Genomic DNA, 18,153 nt, shown 5'->3' on the forward strand with positions numbered 1-18,153 from the left:
CGATGCGCTTTCTTCGTCCAGCTCGATGTACCTGTTGGTGCGGTGTAACGCATCTTCCAGGGATAGGGGCTCGTGGATGATGATGTCTTCCCGAAATCGGGAACCGTGAGTAAGAGCATTACGGAGAGCTGAGATTGCTGTGTCGTCGGCGATCGAGAGTTTTGAGACTATTCTTTTGAATCTCTCCATGAATTCCCGGAGTGACTCGTTATTTTGTTGAAACATGTTCCAGAGGTCGGCATTCGAGGCACCTCGAATCATGAACGTGGAATGGTGTTGTAGGAAAGCGGTTGTTAGCTCGTGATAGCTTCCGATCGAGTTCGGCGGGAGTCGGGAGAACCATCCTAAGGCCTCGTGGGCCAAGTTTTCAACAAATAGCTGGCAGCAGCCAGCTTCGTACTCCTCCTCGCTGAAATGAGCTCGCCTAATCGCAACACTCATTGAAGTTAAGAACGGTTTTGGATCATCCAATCCATTATACGGGGCGAACTTGAATTTGTTCACGTAATGAATGCGAACGCGGGAGATTCGTGCTGTAAATGGTGAGCGCTGGACTTCCTCCAGTACTCGATCGAGATTGGGAGCGGAGCTCGTCACCCGGTGTACTCTCGGGGAGAGCTCGTGGAGCATCGTCTCGAGGCGCCGTATTGTTTCATCCTTGAGGTCTCCTTCAGACTGTCGGGCCGGTAATATCGGAGTCCGTGGGCTTCGGCTCCGCTGGCCTTGACGGTCCTGGTGTTCGTCAGCTGGTTCCCGCCTGCTTCGTCGATCGATGGAACCTACGACTATAGACGTTGGGCGGCGTCTGTGGCCTTCGTAGCGTTCTTCGACGGACAGCGGCACAGGGGGCGGTGGATTCGCACGCTGCTCGCCATGGTCGTTCTCGCTCCGGTGCTCGCTCCGTTGTTGCTGGAGCCTGCTTATTTGATTTTGCGATGCTTCTTGTGCCGCCACGATTGCTTCGAGCCGTTCGTTTGTTCGCGCTTCCTGACCGTCGAGTCGATCGAGTATGACTTGCATCAGGTCGTCGAGCCCACTCCTCTGGACGGGCAAAGGATTGGGGAGGGCAGCATTGGTGAGCGCGACAGCGTTGGTGAGAGTGGCGCTGGGGAGAGCGGCAGCGTCGGGGAGATCGGCAGCGCATGTGAGGGCGGCGCTGAGGAGAGCGGTGGCGTTAGTTACCAGCTGGTCGGTGACAGGTCCGGGTCCGGCTGCAGCAGTTGTAAGAGGCTCGAAGGGCGTGTGGGGCGCTGGTGGAGGTGTCGTGCTCGGCAAGGAGCCTTCGGCTGAGACGGTTGAAGAAGGTAGAGGCGGTACGGTTCGTGCTCTCGTTCGCCCCCATCGCTGCTCCGTCAGTTGCTCCGTTGCTTCGTTGAGATCGTCGCTAGGGTTCGTCATGAATCTTGAAACTTCGAGGAAGTGAGGACCGTCGGTATTGATTCGTCAAAAAGAAGCGTTCTACTCTTGCCCCACGGTGGGCGCCAATTGTTTGTACTGGGGATTGCACAACACTAAATAAATATCGATTTTAGGGGGAAAGAGTGAAGTTTGTTCTTTATTAACGATAAGAATGCGAGGTCGTCACTAAAACGAGTCAAGATCGTGCTCGTCAGTTCACAGGAGAACTGACAAGTGAGTCACGACGAGCTCGGAAGCTAACAGAAAATTATACCGAAAATAACAAGAGTTTTTAGACGCAAAGTATTGCTCTCGGGATATTGTACGCGAGTCTCCCCCTTTTCTCCAGTGAGTACTGTTTCTTTATATAGTGGACTGTAGACCGAGGGTTTTCTAGGGTTCCCATCGTGAATTCCCGAGATTGCCCTTTAGTGATTATTAGTGACTTGCATCCAATTTTGTCGGACCGGAATCACAGAATTCGTCTTGTTGGGCCGAGTGGCATATTGGGGCGCAGCCCATGTCCAACAATAACCTAAAGGTTGAACTATTTTGAACCAAAAACGACTTGTTTACAACTGTTTTTTTTTTTTACAGTTAGTTGTATGATCCATGCCTCCATCATTTATGAGTTTAGGAATTTCTATTCAGAAAAACCCCTTACTCTTATTATCATAGGTTATAGCTATACAAAAATATCTGATACATTACAAGATTGAAATCAATCATACAAAACTCAAAGAAAACTAATAGAGATAACTAAGCAAATGATAGGAAAAGAAGATTTATTTAGAGAAATGACAATTTTTAAAGTTGGTATTAGAGAGTAGTAAAACGGTATAATAATGAATATAACAATTTTTAATACCCAAGATAAACCATAAGAATGTAAGATTATATATGACATGCTTATGATTCAAAAATGATACAAGAAAAATCATGTGTTAAATTAACATGTTACAACTTACAAACAAAATTTTGTCTGGAATAATTAAATGAAAATATAAAATTGTCCCCAAAAAAATGAAAATATAAAATTGTCCCCAAAAAGGATAAAGAAATTAAAACCATAAACAACAAAATACATGGTTATTGTTACTAAAATATAGTCTAGTGAAACGTATTACTATAATCTTGATCTAGTCAATAATAAAAGTCAAACACATGTGAACGCGATGGGCTGAAAACTCCCATCATTTTATGCATGGTGTTGAATTTTTTATTTGTCCACAAATAAAGCCACGTAGATTACGTAAAGGCTGAATTTTATTTTTAAAATTCGTTTTCGACTTTCCGTTTTTCTTTTTTTAATCTCAACTTAACATATAAAAATACATAAAATTGTTGTAATATTTTGTGTGATACATTAATTTTTAATTTTTTTTTTGGAAATGGGCATATAAGATGTTCGGAAGAGGATCATATAGTTGACTAATCAGCTATCCTAATATTCGACACTTGTTTTTCAATCAATTAAGTACTGTAATATTTTTTTGTTTCAGTAGCATTCTAAAAACTATACATTTAAAATTTCACACTAGGCTGCAAAACTAATATATTTAAATATATTGGGTGTACCTTTGTTGGACTCATATATTATTCGTCGAATCAGACAACATAATGTGATTTTTTGACTTTTTAATTACATTTTTCAATAATTAATTGCATCTTCACTTTGGGTGTACGAGTGAATAAGTTGAGATAACCTTCGGATTTTGCCAACAGAGAGGACATATGAATTATGATTTAAGTCGATCACACAGATGCGAGTCCATTTCTAAATAAGACAAAAGAGAGAAAAAAAAAATCAGGATAATGTAATAAGAAGTCAAAGGAAGATTATGTCAAAATGGTTAGTCAAATAATTACATCAAAAAAGTTGTAAGCCAGCAGCAGTTACGTTCACACGTTGCTCTCTACTTTTGACTTTTTGAAGCTTTCACCAAGTAACGAAACTACTCCGGTCTTTGAAAAATGTTGTAGTTAATTTGACGACTGTTGAAAAATTAACACTGCTACTAACAATACGATTATATATAATAGTCAAGTTTTTGTAAAAATATTAAATAAAAAAATGATTTTCTTGATAAGATTTCGTGGATTGGACTAAAGTTAATTATTAGACTTTCGAAAAATGATTCATAAGATTCGTTCATATCTATTTAATTTCTCAAGATTCCTTTTTAGTATTATGGTAAGAAAAGAAAAAAAAAGTATTTTCATCATATTTAAATACACTGAAAACGTTCGCTACACATTTTATAGGATCTGGTGCAAATAATTCAACGCAGAGTGACACAGAGACGTATCCATCTCTCTGACCCATCCTTCTATTAAATTTGACCCAAAAGATCAAACACTCAGAAAAAAAAAACAGGATTCATCTTTTTCATTTTTCGTCAATTCCATTTCACACTTTTTGTGTGGAATAGAATTGTCTGTTAAAGATTCTTTGAACCCAAAGCAAGAAACTGGTCTTTTTGGGGTGTGAGCAAAACCAATTCTCGAACTCGTGGGAGAAGAAAGTGAAGAGGTTTAAACAGATTCTTGTCGGAATTATGGATACGAGTGAATCTAGGAACCGTAAAGTTACAACAGTAGAAAAGTTCGATGTCGAACTCCCTGAGACTGCTCATCAGATTAGCAGCGGTTCGTTTCTTTATCCTTTATCTTTGGAATTTTTTTATTGTTATCGCAAATATTGTCCTTTTTTGGTCTGTTTGCTCTTTTTTTTGGTGGATCGACTTTGTCGTTTACTGCTTCATCTCGAGCTTTTGAAGAAAAGTTCTATTTTATTTAGTATTTGGAAAGCCAAAAGTGTACTTAATTGGGGGAGTTTATGCTTCTTTTTTTTTCCATTAAACTGTAGCCTTTTGTCTTCTTTGTCAGATTCACTAATAACTCACTTATGCATGCATAGCAAGTGTAGTTTTCATATTTCAGCTGTTGAAGTTTTTTTTTTTTTTTTTTTTTATATAATCTTTGATGATTTTAGCAGTGCCCTCTTATGAATAATTCTAGAATATAAAAATTTTGAGATGGAGTGCAAGTTTCTTGATCAGTTTCTTTATGCTAAAACTTTGTTTTTTACTCTAAAAATTATATCTGGGATGGAAAAAAATGAGTGGCTTTTAACAGTTTGAGCAATTGTACACAGATTCATGGTTTCAGGTATCATTTGTTCTAACAACCGGTATAAACAGTGCCTATGTGTTGGGATATTCCGGAACAGTCATGGTTCCTTTGGGTTGGATTGGTGGTGTGATTGGTCTCCTTCTTGCTACCGGAATCTCCCTTTATGCTAACTCTCTTGTCGCCAAGCTTCATGAGTTTGGTGGAAAGAGACACATTCGCTATAGAGATCTTGCAGGCTTCATCTATGGTAAATTCCTCATAGCTCTAGCATGATGTCTATGTTGATTTGGTTGTCTCAGGCTTACGAAATGTGTATTTGCTTTGATTGATTAGGTAAAAAGATGTATCGTGTTACATGGGGATTGCAATATGTCAATCTTTTCATGATTAATTGTGGCTTCATCATACTTGCTGGTTCTGCCTTAAAGGTACGATAAAAAACAAACTCTGCTTTTTTGTTGTGAGTCAGTCATCAGCTGCTCATTTAGCTCTGCTTTTGCATTATATGCAGGCTGTTTATGTGCTTTTTAGAGATGACAGCTTGATGAAACTGCCACACTTTATCGCCATCGCGGGTGTTGTATGTGCCCTTTTCGCAATTGGTATTCCTCATTTATCAGCTCTTGGAATCTGGCTCGGTGTTTCAACAATCCTCAGCATAGTCTACATTGTTGTTGCAATAGTTCTATCAGCTAAAGATGGTATGTGTAATGTGTTCTTGATATAACCAAAACAAAAACTAAATGATTACATTTGATTGATATGATTTTTTAATCATTTTGTGTTTTTGTTTTGGTCTAATAGGAGTAAACAAACCAGAAAGAGACTATACCATACAAGGATCATCAATAAACAAACTCTTTACCATAACAGGAGCAGCAGCAAATCTGGTTTTCGCATTCAATACGGGAATGCTCCCTGAAATACAGGTTAGCTAGTCACATAGATCTATTCATACTCAATCGAGTCTTTCTCTGTTTTTTTCTTCTTTAACACTAATATTTTGTGCAATGATTAGGCTACAGTGAAGCAACCGGTGGTTAAAAACATGATGAAGGCTCTGTATTTTCAATTCACTGTTGGTGTTTTACCAATGTATGCCGTTACATTCATCGGTTATTGGGCTTACGGGTCCTCGACATCGACTTATTTGTTAAACAGCGTCAGTGGACCTGTTTGGGTTAAAGCACTCGCTAACATTTGCGCTTTCTTACAGTCGGTTATCTCTTTACATGTAAGTTTCTCTTCCTCAAACCGCTCTTTAGAACTCAGTGATGAGTTTTTACGTCTTACTCCTAAGCGTAACAGTTCATTTTTTCTTGTGCTTTTTGTAGATTTTTGCTAGTCCGACTTATGAGTATATGGATACAAAGTACGGAGTCAAAGGAAGTCCATTGGCATTGAAGAATCTGTTGTTTAGAACAGTAGCACGAGGAAGCTACCTCGCGGTAAGCACACTTCTCTCTGCGCTATTGCCGTTTCTTGGAGATTTCATGAGCCTAACGGGAGCGATAAGCACGTTCCCTTTGACATTCATATTAGCGAATCACATGTATCTAGTTGCTATGAACGATAAGCTTAGTCTTGTGCAAAAGCTATGGCACTGGCTTAATGTTTGCGTCTTCGGATTAATGTCTCTTGCTGCTGCTATTGCTGCTGTTAGACTCATATCCGTTGATTCCAAAAACTTCCATGTTTTTGCTGATGTTTGATCAAAAACTCTTATTATTTTTTTTGTATTCTTCGACATTGTTAATGTTGTAATATCTTACACTGACCAAATATAAAAAAATGGTTGTAATCTCTTTTTTGTTCTTCTAAATTTCAAAGAAAATACCAAAATAGATACTAAAATAACAAATAAACAGAGAAGTGAAGTGAAATCAAGAAGCCATGCATCCAACTTCAACACCATATCGACTATCGAGTGATCGGAAAAACAAGTAACAAAGCACTAGAAACAATTCCGAGTCTCTATAACTCGATCAATCTATATCTCTTTACCTGGAAACAAACAACACGTAACTCTTTGATCCGAAAACGTAGGCAGTGAAGAGAGTGCAACTTGATACGGTGATGGTTTTTGCGTCGGAGTCGCCGTGTAAACTCTGATTCCGACGCCTTCCTCTGTTATCTCCATTCTTATGTCATCTCTGTTTTTTGTTTTCAAACTGTTTTCGTTAGTTTCTTAAAACGTAATCAATTTAGTAATCAAACGTAAGCCATAATTGGGCCTAGCCGTAATGGGCTAAGTTGATGGAGAAAGCCCACATATAGACCCAATCAAGTATTGTGCTAATTTATGAGTCCGTATATAAATAGTCTTGACCTAATAATCGAAAGCTAGGGTTTTTATCTGTAAATTTCGCTCGCCGGCATAAAAGGAGTGGGGAGAGGAAGAAGACACAGTTGCAGGATCGAAAATGAAGGGACGTCAAGGAGAGAGAGTTAGGTAATTAGGGTTTCGAATGTGAAGCTTATCTCTCTCTTTCATCTGAATCTTCAATTTGAATTTGTTCGTTAATGGTTTGCTAAGTCTGATGAAATCTATGTGTTGCGTTGTTTGTTTTGGCAGATTGTATGTTCGAGGAACAGTCCTCGGTTACAAGAGGTACTTTGAAATTTTCATCCTTTCCAGTTGATTTATTAACATTGCAATGTTGCTCAGTTATTGGGGTGAAATGGTTTTGTATATATCAACATAGATCTATGTCTTCATTAAGCATCTATCTGTTTTCTAATTCTACAGAAATAGTTATGACATGATGGACTAGTTTACATTAGAGTTTCCCACAATTATTTGATTGTAGTTAGTCTCTGATTTAGTGTTTATATGCAATTGTTTGCAAACCTTGTAACGTGAAACAAAGCTTGGGTACTAACTATCAAGTAATTTTTCAGGTCTAAGTCCAACCAATACCCCAACACTTCTCTCGTCCAGATTGAAGGAGTGAACACTCAAGAGGAGGTTAACTGGTACAAGGGAAAGCGTATGGCTTATATCTACAAGGCAAAGACAAAGAAGAACGGTTCTCACTACCGTTGCATATGGGGAAAGGTCGCTAGGCCTCATGGTAACAGCGGTGTTGTCCGTGCTAAGTTCACTTCAAACCTACCACCAAAGTCAATGGTAATTTAACTTTCTTGGATTATATCATGGTTAATTGGATGCTTTTTCCATTTCTTGTGACTTATCCATTTTAATCTACTGTGTTTCTCTTAGGGAGCTAAAGTTAGAGTGTTCATGTACCCAAGCAACATATGAGGTACTATTCTCATTTTCAATTTTATTTTGATCCAATAGTCCCATTTAGTGGTTTCATTTCATTTAGGATCATCACTAGAATTGAGGACTATACACCTTGCACTGATTCATTATCTTGGGTTATTAGATCAGCTATTTTGTATTGCGTTTTTCATGTCCAAGTAGGCTATATTTTTAATTGAGAGGTTGTGCATTGTAGTTAAAGAGCAATTACAACTCATCTCTATAATAGATATTGCTTTTGTTTCTGGATCCTGATTCGATTTCCTACTGCAGGAAGCTTGATTGAAGAACCTTTTACAAACTACCGGAAGGGAATCACAAGTATCATTTCGCCGGAGCTGTAGTTTTTATCCTTTTTATTCACTTTTGTCATAGACTCTTCTTGTCAGTTTTGATTATCGATTAATGGAATTTCAGAAATATTATGATCCTCATCATTTCCCTATCTTTAGCTCTCAACTATGTTCTTCTACTCTTTTGAAATCTTAGTGTCAACTAGTAATGAAGCGTACTTTGTTTTCATAGTATTACTAAAGACTACTATATAGTAACTCAACAGAAAATATAACACATTCGTTAGCATTTTAGCAAATACCAAGTTAGGTGATGTAAGATTTATATGGATGATGCTGTAAAAAATAAAAATTATAATCATTGAATTAACGATAAAACAGATAATTAAACCTTCTATTTTGCACCACCCGCCAAAAACTAAAATATCCCAATATCTGGTGCCGACGTCAGGGAAAAAAAAGGCCAAAAGTACAAGTTACAATCACAAGACTCACTCACACAGTGTCCTTAAACACAATCTCCGAGATTCTGATTCTTTTCGTGGATCATCTTCTACTTCTTCTTTTTTTTTTTTTTTTTTAATTTTGCCGTGTATTTTGGAGTTTCGTTCGAGGACAGATCTTGATTTGGACTCTCTCTGCTCAACGTGAGGTGATAATAAAAATCCATCCTTTATGACAATTTCTCTCACAATTCTATAGAGATCGTCTTCTTCGTTCTCTCCGATTTTTACAGAAAGTTTCGTTTTTTTACTTTTCAGTATCTTGGAATTGGGATTGTGAAGGGGAGAAGAAACAAATGGCATCGCGTTTAGGTGTTTCTATAGGCGCCGCTTTGGGATCCTCTCACTGGGACGACGGAAGACGACGAAGACGTGACTTCTCCACTTCCGTGAATTTCACAGCACCGGTGACGAACGGGGGGAGCCGGAGAGGTAATAGAAGCGGTGTGAGGATTCTTAGGGTTTCTAATGAAAGAGCTGAATCGTACCTCGATATGTGGAAAAACGCCGTTGATCGCGAGAAGAAAGAGAAAGCCTTTGAGAAAATTGCCGAGAATGTTGTATCCGTCGATGGTGTTAAAGAGCAAGGAGGTGATTTGGACAAGAAGAGTGATGAGTTTCAGAAGATTCTTGAAGTTTCTGTCGAGGAAAGAGATCGGATTCAGCGTCTGCAGGTCGTTGATCGTGCCGCTGCTGCCATCTCCGCTGCTAAAGCGATTCTTGCCTCTAACAGTCCCGGCGACGGGAAGGAAGGGTTTCCAGATGTTGACAACACTGTCTCAAGTGATGGAGTCACAGAGACTCAAAAAAAAGGTAAACTTGATTAGCTCTTCGTTAGTTTTGGTTATATGTGAAGTAGTAGTAGTCACCTCACTTTGTTTTGGTTATATAGCTTGGTTTATTCATATGTTTTTGGAATCTATCAGGAATGTGGAGTAGAACAGTGTATGTGCCTCGGTCAGAAACTTCTGGGACTGAGACTCCAGGACCAGATTTTTGGTCTTGGACACCACCTCAAGGTAGTGAAATAAGTTCAAATATGAATGTGGACTTGCAGGCTGTGGAAAAGCCTGCTGAGTTTCCAACTAATCCTGTTTTGGAGAAAGAAAAATCAGCAGAGTCTCTTTCCATACCCTATGAGAGTATGCTTTCTTCTGAAAGACATAGCTTTACTATCCCGCCTTTTGAGTCTTTGATCGAGGTTCGAAAAGAGGCTGAGACAAAGCCCAGCTCTGACGAGATGTCATCGACAGAACATGACCTTGATGATATATCTTCAGCGAATGCGGAAGAAGTGGCTCGTGTACTTGGTAGTTTGGATGAGTCTTCATCTTCTGGAGTTAGTGAAGACGGGTTGAAGTGGTGGAAGCAAACGGGTGTAGAGAAAAGAGCTGATGGTGTGGTTTGTAGGTGGACAATGATACGTGGGGTTACTGCTGATGGTGTTGTTGAGTGGCAAGACAAGTATTGGGAGGCTTCTGATGATTTTGGGTTTAAGGAACTTGGTTCTGAGAAATCAGGACGTGATGCGACTGGAAACGTGTGGCGTGAGTTCTGGAGAGAGTCAATGAGCCAGGTCAGTGTAAAAGTAGTTACCCTAGATAAATCTAAAAACTGAGCCACTTATCTGCAGGGGTATGTAGTGCACTGTAGACTATATGAGACGTAATTTGAATTGTCTATTACAGGAGAATGGTGTTGTGCATATGGAGAAAACTGCAGACAAATGGGGAAAGAGTGGGCAAGGTGATGAATGGCAAGAGAAGTGGTGGGAGCATTATGATGCTACTGGAAAATCAGAAAAATGGGCTCACAAGTGGTGCAGCATTGACCGCAACACACCCCTTGATGCTGGCCATGCTCATGTCTGGCATGAAAGGTATACCCAAAACCCTCTTTTCACATAACAAAAACACCATTCACATAGTCCTTATACTGTTGAACATCAACTCAGTTATATACCCTACTGAGATTCTCTAGCAAAACATTGGCTTTACACACTCTTTAGGGTGCTCTATTAACATTTAGAAGCCTAGTCTGCGAGCATTGGTTAATCTGTTATTTCGACTTGTGAGTTCTGGGAGCGACTAGCATTGTAATAAAGCCACTCCTACCTTGTCTTCAGAGTTCAGAAGATGTGTAGTTCTCCTCTGCATCTGTAAAGGAAATAGAATTGAAACTACAGAAACTGTGACTAAATAACTAGGATGTTTCTAAATCTGTCTTGATTGGTTTATACCAGGTGGGGAGAGAAGTATGACGGACAAGGCGGAAGCACAAAGTACACAGACAAGTGGGCTGAACGGTGGGTAGGGGACGGTTGGGACAAATGGGGAGACAAATGGGACGAGAACTTTAACCCGAGCGCGCAAGGAGTGAAACAAGGTGAGACTTGGTGGGAAGGGAAGCACGGTGATAGATGGAACCGAAGTTGGGGAGAAGGTCACAACGGATCAGGATGGGTTCACAAATACGGGAAAAGCAGCAGCGGAGAACACTGGGATACACATGTGCCACAAGAAACTTGGTATGAGAGGTTCCCTCACTTTGGCTTCTTCCACTGTTTTGACAACTCTGTTCAGCTCCGTGCCGTTAAGAAGCCTTCTGATATGTCCTAGAAAAATCAAAACAAAGACAAGGCTATAAATAAATAAGCTGGGACAATAAAGAATTAGCCTTTGCACTCTAATGTAGTAGTTGATCAATTGTAATGTATTTATTATCACTTCTAATATGGTCGATGCTTTGTTGTTTTATTAATAGATGTTGCCTAATAAAAACTGATTAGAGAGACTGGAACACCAAACACATTCCATTCCAGGAGAATAAACAGATCATTTAAATCCTTTATTTGGTAAAGTTACAGTAAGATAAGAAGACAAATTTGTGTTATATATCATTTTTTTTATTTGTAAATTGTAACATATAGTACTAATAATTTTCAACTTGTTGCTGTTACAAATTCTAAATTATAATTAAAAAAAAAAAAATGAGAGAGGACAAACCAAAGTGGAACCCCACTGTCTCCTCCAGCTAAAAGGAGAAGATAAAAAAAAAAGGATTTTTACCAAAATCTTATTATTATTCCTTTACTTGCTGTATCATCATCTTCTTCTTCTCTTCCTCATCATCGTCTTGATCGTCACAAAGATCCTCCATTTTCGTTATTTGAAGGTACATATACGTTACAGCTCTCTCTCTCTCTCTTGAAACTATTTGACTTTTGCATTTTCACATCTCTCAATCTTTCTCTGATTAAGTCGGCGTTGTGTATTTTGCAGTTTCGTTCGAGGATTAGATCTTGACAAGAGTCAGCTCAAGGAGAGGTAATAGATCTGTCCTTGGTGATTAATCTTCTCGAGGTTTATGATTTCATTCTTAGGAGATCGGCTTCGTCTTTATCTCTGATTACAATTTACCTTTGTCTGGATACAATCTTGTTTCAATTGTCAATGGATTTGAAATTTAGAATCTTTGGATAAAGATGGATTTTTTTTTAATGGGGTTTCTTCTTATATCATTGTTTGCTGGGCATTGAAAATTTAGGGTGAGAAGAAGGTGAGGAAAGTGAAGGCAAGGATTTGAAGATGTCTTTTACAGGAACTCAACAGAAATGCAAGGCTTGTGAGAAGACAGTGTATGCTGTGGAGCTTCTCTCAGCTGATGGAGTTGGCTATCACAAGTCTTGCTTCAAATGCACTCACTGCAAAAGCAGGCTTCAGGTCTCTTTCTCCTTATAAATAACCTTTGTTTATATAATGTTAATGGGGCTAGTTTGGTTGGAGGAATGAGTTTATATGGATTGAATTATTCTGCTTCTTACTTAAATGATGAATTGACATTGTAACAATAAGAAGTTTCTGAGAAAGTAAATGTCTTTCTTTTTCAGCTGAGCAGTTACTCATCCATGGAAGGTGTGTTGTACTGTAAGCCTCATTTTGAGCAGCTCTTCAAGGAGAGTGGTAGCTTCAACAAGAACTTTCAGTCACGTATGTAGTCTTGTCTCTGCTTCGGTTCCAATTTTTTTCACTTGCTCTTCTTTCGGTTATCGATGTAATGTGTCTTGAACTTTGTTTCCTCACAGCTGCAAAGCCGGCTGACAAATCAACAACTCCTGAGCTGGTAAGTGTTTCTTATATGGTTTGTATACAAGCTCTTTGGGCACATTAATTGACTCTTTCTCTTATATCCCTTTCTTGCTTTGTCCTCAGACAAGGACACCTAGTCGAGTTGCCGGCAGATTCTCTGGTACACAAGAGAAATGCGCCACTTGCAGTAAAACTGTATATCCTATCGAGAAGGTTAGAACTCGTTTAATATTGATAGCTCTTCACTCATGTGTTTTTCCATTATCTGAAGCTCTGTAATCACCTTTCTCCCCTCTAAAACACAGTTTGATTATTTGCTAGAGTTCACCTGTGTTTTCTCTTTAATGTGTTGGATGAATTCATAATCCCCTCAATAACCAAGAGCTTGTAAGGAACATAATGTCTTGCATTGATGCATAAACCCTGGAAATATCGGTTATTTCTTGCTTTAGTTTACCTGTTTGAGCTGTAAAGGAGATTCACAGCTATGGCTTGTGCTTAGCTCTCTAGTAAACCATGAGTCTCTTTCTTGATGAAAATCTCGAATATGAAAACTTTTGACATCATGACTTAATACACACACTTGTGGCCTTGTGGGATCTTTGAAAGCTCTTTGGTCATTCCTGATCAAATTTTGTTTTTGGTTCCAAAAACTGCAGGTAACAGTGGAGAGCCAGACATATCACAAGTCCTGCTTCAAATGCTCACATGGAGGCTGCGCACTTTCGCCTTCCAACTACGCAGCTCTTGAAGGAATCCTGTACTGCAAGCACCATTTCGCTCAGCTCTTCAAGGAAAAGGGAAGTTACAACCACTTGATCAAATCCGCTTCCATCAAACGCTCTGCAGCCGCTGCCGGCGTACCAGCAGCCGCGGATCCTGAATCTTAAAAAATTCAATAATCTCTTCTCCTCCTCTCTAGTCTAAAAATTTGAAAGTTGATGCCAAACTGATTCAGTTTGCTTTTTCCCCTTTGTGTCTTTGTGTGTGAGCGTGTGTGTAATCTATCCTTTCATGTTCTTATCTCCATTGATGTCTGCTAAACAAAACTTGGATTCTGTTAGACTGTTCGTGATTTGGTATCTATAAAACCTTCAATTTCGGTATCTCTGGCTCTATCACCATTAAAGAATGTATAAGCTTCTTGGTTCCTTCTGCTTAATAATGTAGAAAGCCTCCGAATACGCCAGAGGGCTCTGACTTTACTATTCAACTTCATAAGACTTTTTTGGTCAAACTTACGCTATAGAGGCCACGTGTAGTCCCGTCAAACGTTTGAAGTGATGTCTACAGTACCTAATATACACTGTAGCACACAGAATCAGTAACTCCTCTAACAGAATCCTCCCGCCCATTCTCACACTTCGTCTTCAACCTTTTCGTCTCTCTCTTGATCGATCAGAATCCTCAGTTTCCGATTTCACTTTCTCTCTCTAACTTCCAAGAAAAGAGAATGAAGAAGATACACTCTCTCTCCTCTCATCTCCTCCTCCTTATCACGTTAACCGCCATAGCTACACCTACGACGATCACCACCGCCACGACGATCGGAGTCACCTACTCAACTCCAGCTTCAATCTCCACCACCGCACAACTCTCGCCGGACAGAATCGCCGCTAAAGTCGTCTCTATGAGCATCCCGGCGGTGAGGCTCCTCGACTCAAATCCGGCGATGATTCGCGCCTTCGCTTACACAAACGTATCCCTCTTCCTCTCCGTACCGAATCCACTCGTTCCTCTCCTCGCTTCGAACCGTTCGCTCGCGATGCGTTGGGTCTACCGCCACGTGCTTCCGTTTCACCCTCGCACCAAGATCTCGATCATCTCCGTCGGGAACGACGTGATCTCTTACTCGCCGGACGTATCTCCGTTTCTCCTCCGCGCGATGCAGAACGTTCATCAATCTCTCGTGGATCTTAGAATCTACAAGATCTCTGTGTCGACGACGTTCTCGTTCTTTAACATCGTACCCACGGCGTTCCCACCTTCGTCGGCGCAGTTTCAACAACCTAACGGCGAAGTGATCATCAGACCGATTCTTCAATTCCTCGAAAGAACCAACTCGTCGTTCTTGATCAATCTCTATCCCTACAATATGTACCGGTCTAGCTTCTCGATTCCGATTGGGTTTGCTCTTTTTGAAGAGTTCCCGTTTAATTTCAGAGACGATCTCACCACCGGAGTTAGGTACCGTAATCTTTTCGATATGATGGTTGATGCTGTGATTAGTGCTATGGCTGTTATGGGGCATGAGAATCTTCCGGTGATTGTTGCGGAGACTGGTTGGCCTAGCTCTGGTATTGATGCTAGTGAAGTAGATGCGACGTTGCTCTACAGTGAGATGTTCTTGAAAGCTTTGTTGACTCATCTGAGAAGCGGATCTGGAACACCGTTGAGGAAAGAAGGTGTTTCTGAGGTTTATATCTTTGAGCTTGTTGAGAAAGATGCTAAGCAAGGGATTAGGAACTGGGGGCTTTTGCATCATAACATGACTAGTAAGTACAGCTTTGAGTTCTCGGATGGAGGCAAAGCCAGAAGTTTCGTTGAGCTTTTGATTGGATGCTTTGTGGGATTGGTGATGCTTTACCTGCTGATGTAGGAAGAGAGAGGTACTGTCTCTGTTTCCTCTGCTTCTACTTTTTGGTTCTTTGGAATTGCATCACTTGTTGGGTTGATGATTGGCTTAGGTTTAGATAGGTTACTGCTAAGTTTGCATATATTTGGAGGCTTATCCTTTTGTTTGTGGAATAGAATGACACATTTTAGTTGGAACTTTCATGAACACCAATGAGTGTTTGACATACAACAAAAACTCTTATCTGTGTTGTTTTTAGTTCAGGGAATGTCAATATGAGTCTCACACATTGAAGCTATAGAAGTATGAAGCAACAGTGTAGTCACTGTATTGTGTGCGCTTTGTCTAATCTTGAAACTGATCAAATGAAATGTCTGTTCAATCGTTTATAACAGTAATCACGTGTATACAAGAGTTAAGATGGAGAAGTAGCGGCACATCAAGAATCTTCTGACATGGTATAACATGACCCAATGACCAAGATCATTCTCATCCTTCACCATGTCTTGTGATCTTAGCTTGTGTTTCTGCTGTTTTGATTCTTGAACAAACTCCAAAAAAACACTGTCTTGTGTGTCAGTTTTAGCTCTTTCCATTGGACACATCATAGCTCTTTAAAAATATTCCTTACAAATTAATCTCCAAATGAATCTTGTTTTCTGTTATTCAAAAATGAGAAATTTACAATGTGTTGTCCACAAAATTCTCCTATTAATTAGACCAGATTAGGTATAAGTTTATGTCAATGGTCAGAAAATCAATATCCTTAGTTGCTCAATAGGTACTACCAGTTCCATAAGATTTGCGAGGAACCTTACAAAACCTGGTATGTAATGTGGACTTCCTGAAACATATTGTTAATTTAATCAGAAAACAACTAATACGTTATATATTGCGAGAGCTGATCAACAAATTTCATGACCTAGGTTGAATAGTCAAGACAAGAAACGTTTGCGTCTTACCAAAAACAATTACAGAAAGAAAATTGAATTTATTTTTAAAATCAATTTCATATGAAACTTAACGAAATTCTTTGTGATTAGGAATCAGTATTTGGAGGGTATGACAAGAAACTTTCAAAATCTACCTTTGATCTTTGAAACCGCTAGACTTACATGTCCTGATACATATATATTTGACTTGTGGTTTTTAGATTTCTCATTCTAATAAAAGGATTGCGCGTTGCAAGGATGATTTGACGTCAACATCTTGCTGATCATGTCAAGAACATTATCCATTTCTTTTCCTCATCAAAAGTAAACTAGAATAGTTGTTGTAAATTATTATACTAAAATACTAATATTGAAAGTAAAAGATTGAGACGTGGGTACCGAGTGAAAATTCGTATAAATAGAAGTCTACAGATAATTAACACAAACAAACGCATCTTGTTCTTGTTGTAATTAGTGATTAACAGAACAAAAAAATGATTTTACACAAATCAATTAAACCTATATTGGCTTATGCGTTACTTTTACTCCTAGCGATTTATACCCATATCCAAACCGTTGGTTCAACCACCGAAATCTCTGTCTCACTCGCCAATTTGAAACATAGTTTGGTCACAAGAAGTAAAACGTTCTCTGAGAATGATTTTCTTGTTTGGCGAAGGGAGCTTAGAAGCAGTGGTGGAGGCGGAGGAGGAGGAGGAGGTCGTGGGGGCGGAGGCGGTAGCAGCGGAGGTCGTGGCAGTGGTAGTCGTGGTGGCGTAGGGAGTGGTAACAGCGGTACGAGCAGCGGTTCGAGTAGCGGTGACTGTCTCAAGCATTATGGTCTGTCCAAAAGACTAATATTCATCGGTTTTCTAGGGGGTTTAGTTGTTGTATGGTAATTTGACAATTTTTCTAATGAAAGATTGTATATATTAATTAGTATATATGGTTGTTTTTTATGTTAATGTTTATGTTGTAATATTCCTTCGTGTGGTATTATTCTTTTGTGTTATGTCGTAGGGTTTATGTCCATATCATGCGCATATGCATTTGTGAATTTTTATTGTTAGATTGATTTTTTTGGTCAATTTTCGATAATTTTAAATTATGTACAGTCTTGGCTTTATTTATACGTCAACTGCAATACGAGGAATGAATTAAGGTCAATGCTTATTTGATATGTAAAATGCAAACCGTTGATTTGCTGAATATAGTATATGTGATTGATTTTGGTAGAGGAAACAGTGCAAATATGTAAGGATGTTATAGACAAACAAGTTATATATTTTCACTACCTATTTATGTCGACTGTCAAGTAACTGATTCTAATTTTTTGAATGTCATTTTTGTAACATGATCAAATCTCTCTATCTTTTTTTAATGTATTTAATATTTTGACAAGTTTTATTATGTATACTAAAAATATCATTGTTAACATCATATTTTCTTATATATATGAATTTATAATTATAACATTAAATTATATCACAATTTATATAACCAAAAACTGAGAAAATAATTATATAATTATAAACTTAAGGTAAGAAATTAGAGTGTGCAAATCAATCTTCCAAAGAATCTAATATCATTCCTTAAAATATAAATAAAAAATCTTATAATATTCTAGATATTTGAAAATAATATATAAAATATCACATATCATACATATAATTAACAAATCAGAGTAGCGCAGCGGAAGCGTGGTGGGCCCATAACCCACAGGTCCCAGGATCGAAACCTGGCTCTGATATTCCACAGGTTTTTGCAAATTTTATTTTCCATACCAAAATAAAACAATCAAATATTTACTAAAGAAAAAAGTGAAAACAATTACCATCATATAATTCACAATCCAATGTTTAAGAAAGCCCACTAACCAATTACCAAAAAAATAGAGCCCAATTACCAAAAAGATAATCAATTTTTTCTTTTTTATCTTGTTTATGCGGTTAGAACTGTAA

General features: G+C 38.8%; 5 protein-coding genes and 1 non-coding gene across 7 annotated transcripts; all 6 read left to right on the top strand.

Moving 5' to 3' along the window:
- Positions 1–3,516: 3,516 nt before the first annotated feature.
- On the top strand, positions 3,517–6,338 carry LOC104791866 (proline transporter 2). Of its 2 annotated transcripts, none has more exons than XM_010517860.3 (7): positions 3,517–4,047; positions 4,570–4,780; positions 4,867–4,961; positions 5,045–5,234; positions 5,338–5,462; positions 5,552–5,767; positions 5,868–6,338. In XM_010517860.3, exons 1-7 carry the CDS (start codon positions 4,009–4,011, stop codon positions 6,243–6,245), a joined length of 1,254 nt encoding a protein of 417 aa, XP_010516162.1. In that variant the 5' UTR covers positions 3,517–4,008; the 3' UTR covers positions 6,246–6,338. The 2 variants fall into 2 exon arrangements, with proteins under 2 accessions (XP_010516162.1, XP_010516161.1); XM_010517859.3 differs by having other exon boundaries at positions 3,590–4,047; positions 4,556–4,780.
- A 507-nt stretch (positions 6,339–6,845) lies between these two features.
- Positions 6,846–8,231, top strand: LOC104791867 (large ribosomal subunit protein eL33x). The gene is made up of 5 exons (XM_010517861.3): positions 6,846–6,985; positions 7,109–7,144; positions 7,435–7,663; positions 7,757–7,799; positions 8,075–8,231. The coding sequence occupies exons 1-4, from the start codon at positions 6,957–6,959 to the stop codon at positions 7,796–7,798; spliced, it is 336 nt and encodes a 111-aa protein (XP_010516163.1). The 5' UTR covers positions 6,846–6,956; the 3' UTR covers position 7,799; positions 8,075–8,231.
- A 264-nt stretch (positions 8,232–8,495) lies between these two features.
- Positions 8,496–11,388, top strand: LOC104791869 (protein LIKE EARLY STARVATION, chloroplastic). The gene is made up of 5 exons (XM_010517862.2): positions 8,496–8,746; positions 8,856–9,410; positions 9,524–10,173; positions 10,286–10,476; positions 10,840–11,388. The coding sequence occupies exons 2-5, from the start codon at positions 8,894–8,896 to the stop codon at positions 11,213–11,215; spliced, it is 1,734 nt and encodes a 577-aa protein (XP_010516164.2). The 5' UTR covers positions 8,496–8,746; positions 8,856–8,893; the 3' UTR covers positions 11,216–11,388.
- Positions 11,389–11,464: 76 nt separating this feature from the next.
- Positions 11,465–13,791, top strand: LOC104791870 (LIM domain-containing protein WLIM2b-like). Its single transcript, XM_010517863.3, has 7 exons — positions 11,465–11,771; positions 11,879–11,923; positions 12,144–12,319; positions 12,487–12,586; positions 12,682–12,719; positions 12,809–12,898; positions 13,345–13,791. The coding sequence occupies exons 3-7, from the start codon at positions 12,185–12,187 to the stop codon at positions 13,573–13,575; spliced, it is 594 nt and encodes a 197-aa protein (XP_010516165.1). The 5' UTR covers positions 11,465–11,771; positions 11,879–11,923; positions 12,144–12,184; the 3' UTR covers positions 13,576–13,791.
- A 249-nt stretch (positions 13,792–14,040) lies between these two features.
- Positions 14,041–15,923, top strand: LOC104791871 (glucan endo-1,3-beta-glucosidase 2-like). Its single transcript, XM_019246539.2, has 2 exons — positions 14,041–15,294; positions 15,656–15,923. The coding sequence occupies exon 1, from the start codon at positions 14,139–14,141 to the stop codon at positions 15,282–15,284; it is 1,146 nt and encodes a 381-aa protein (XP_019102084.1). The 5' UTR covers positions 14,041–14,138; the 3' UTR covers positions 15,285–15,294; positions 15,656–15,923.
- A 1,947-nt stretch (positions 15,924–17,870) lies between these two features.
- TRNAM-CAU (transfer RNA methionine (anticodon CAU)) lies at positions 17,871–17,942 on the top strand. Its single transcript has one exon. It is a non-coding gene; the product is annotated as a tRNA-Met (tRNA).
- Positions 17,943–18,153: the final 211 nt, after the last annotated feature.

The sequence above is a fragment of the Camelina sativa genome, chromosome 6, assembly GCF_030686135.1.
Source record: "Camelina sativa cultivar CO46 ecotype springtype chromosome 6, ASM3068613v1".
NCBI classification, from domain to species: Eukaryota; Viridiplantae; Streptophyta; class Magnoliopsida; order Brassicales; family Brassicaceae; genus Camelina; species Camelina sativa.

Coding starts and splice junctions, on each gene's coding strand:
- LOC104791866 (XM_010517859.3), top strand. CDS start 3,957: ATGGATACGAGTGAATCTAGGAACCGTAAAGTTACAACAGTAGAAAAG. Junction 5,235..5,337: donor AGTTCTATCAGCTAAAGATG/GTATGTGTAATG, acceptor TTGGTCTAATAG/GAGTAAACAAACCAGAAAGA. Junction 5,768..5,867: donor AGTCGGTTATCTCTTTACAT/GTAAGTTTCTCT, acceptor TGCTTTTTGTAG/ATTTTTGCTAGTCCGACTTA.
- LOC104791867 (XM_010517861.3), top strand. CDS start 6,957: ATGAAGGGACGTCAAGGAGAGAGAGTTAG. Junction 7,145..7,434: donor ACAGTCCTCGGTTACAAGAG/GTACTTTGAAAT, acceptor GTAATTTTTCAG/GTCTAAGTCCAACCAATACC. Junction 7,664..7,756: donor ACCTACCACCAAAGTCAATG/GTAATTTAACTT, acceptor TGTTTCTCTTAG/GGAGCTAAAGTTAGAGTGTT.
- LOC104791869 (XM_010517862.2), top strand. CDS start 8,894: ATGGCATCGCGTTTAGGTGTTTCTATAGGCGCCGCTTTGGGATCCTCT. Junction 9,411..9,523: donor CACAGAGACTCAAAAAAAAG/GTAAACTTGATT, acceptor GGAATCTATCAG/GAATGTGGAGTAGAACAGTG. Junction 10,174..10,285: donor GGAGAGAGTCAATGAGCCAG/GTCAGTGTAAAA, acceptor TGTCTATTACAG/GAGAATGGTGTTGTGCATAT.
- LOC104791870 (XM_010517863.3), top strand. CDS start 12,185: ATGTCTTTTACAGGAACTCAACAGAAATGCAAGGCTTGTGAGAAGACA. Junction 12,587..12,681: donor CAACAAGAACTTTCAGTCAC/GTATGTAGTCTT, acceptor GTTTCCTCACAG/CTGCAAAGCCGGCTGACAAA. Junction 12,899..13,344: donor CTGTATATCCTATCGAGAAG/GTTAGAACTCGT, acceptor CAAAAACTGCAG/GTAACAGTGGAGAGCCAGAC.
- LOC104791871 (XM_019246539.2), top strand. CDS start 14,139: ATGAAGAAGATACACTCTCTCTCCTCTCATCTCCTCCTCCTTATCACG.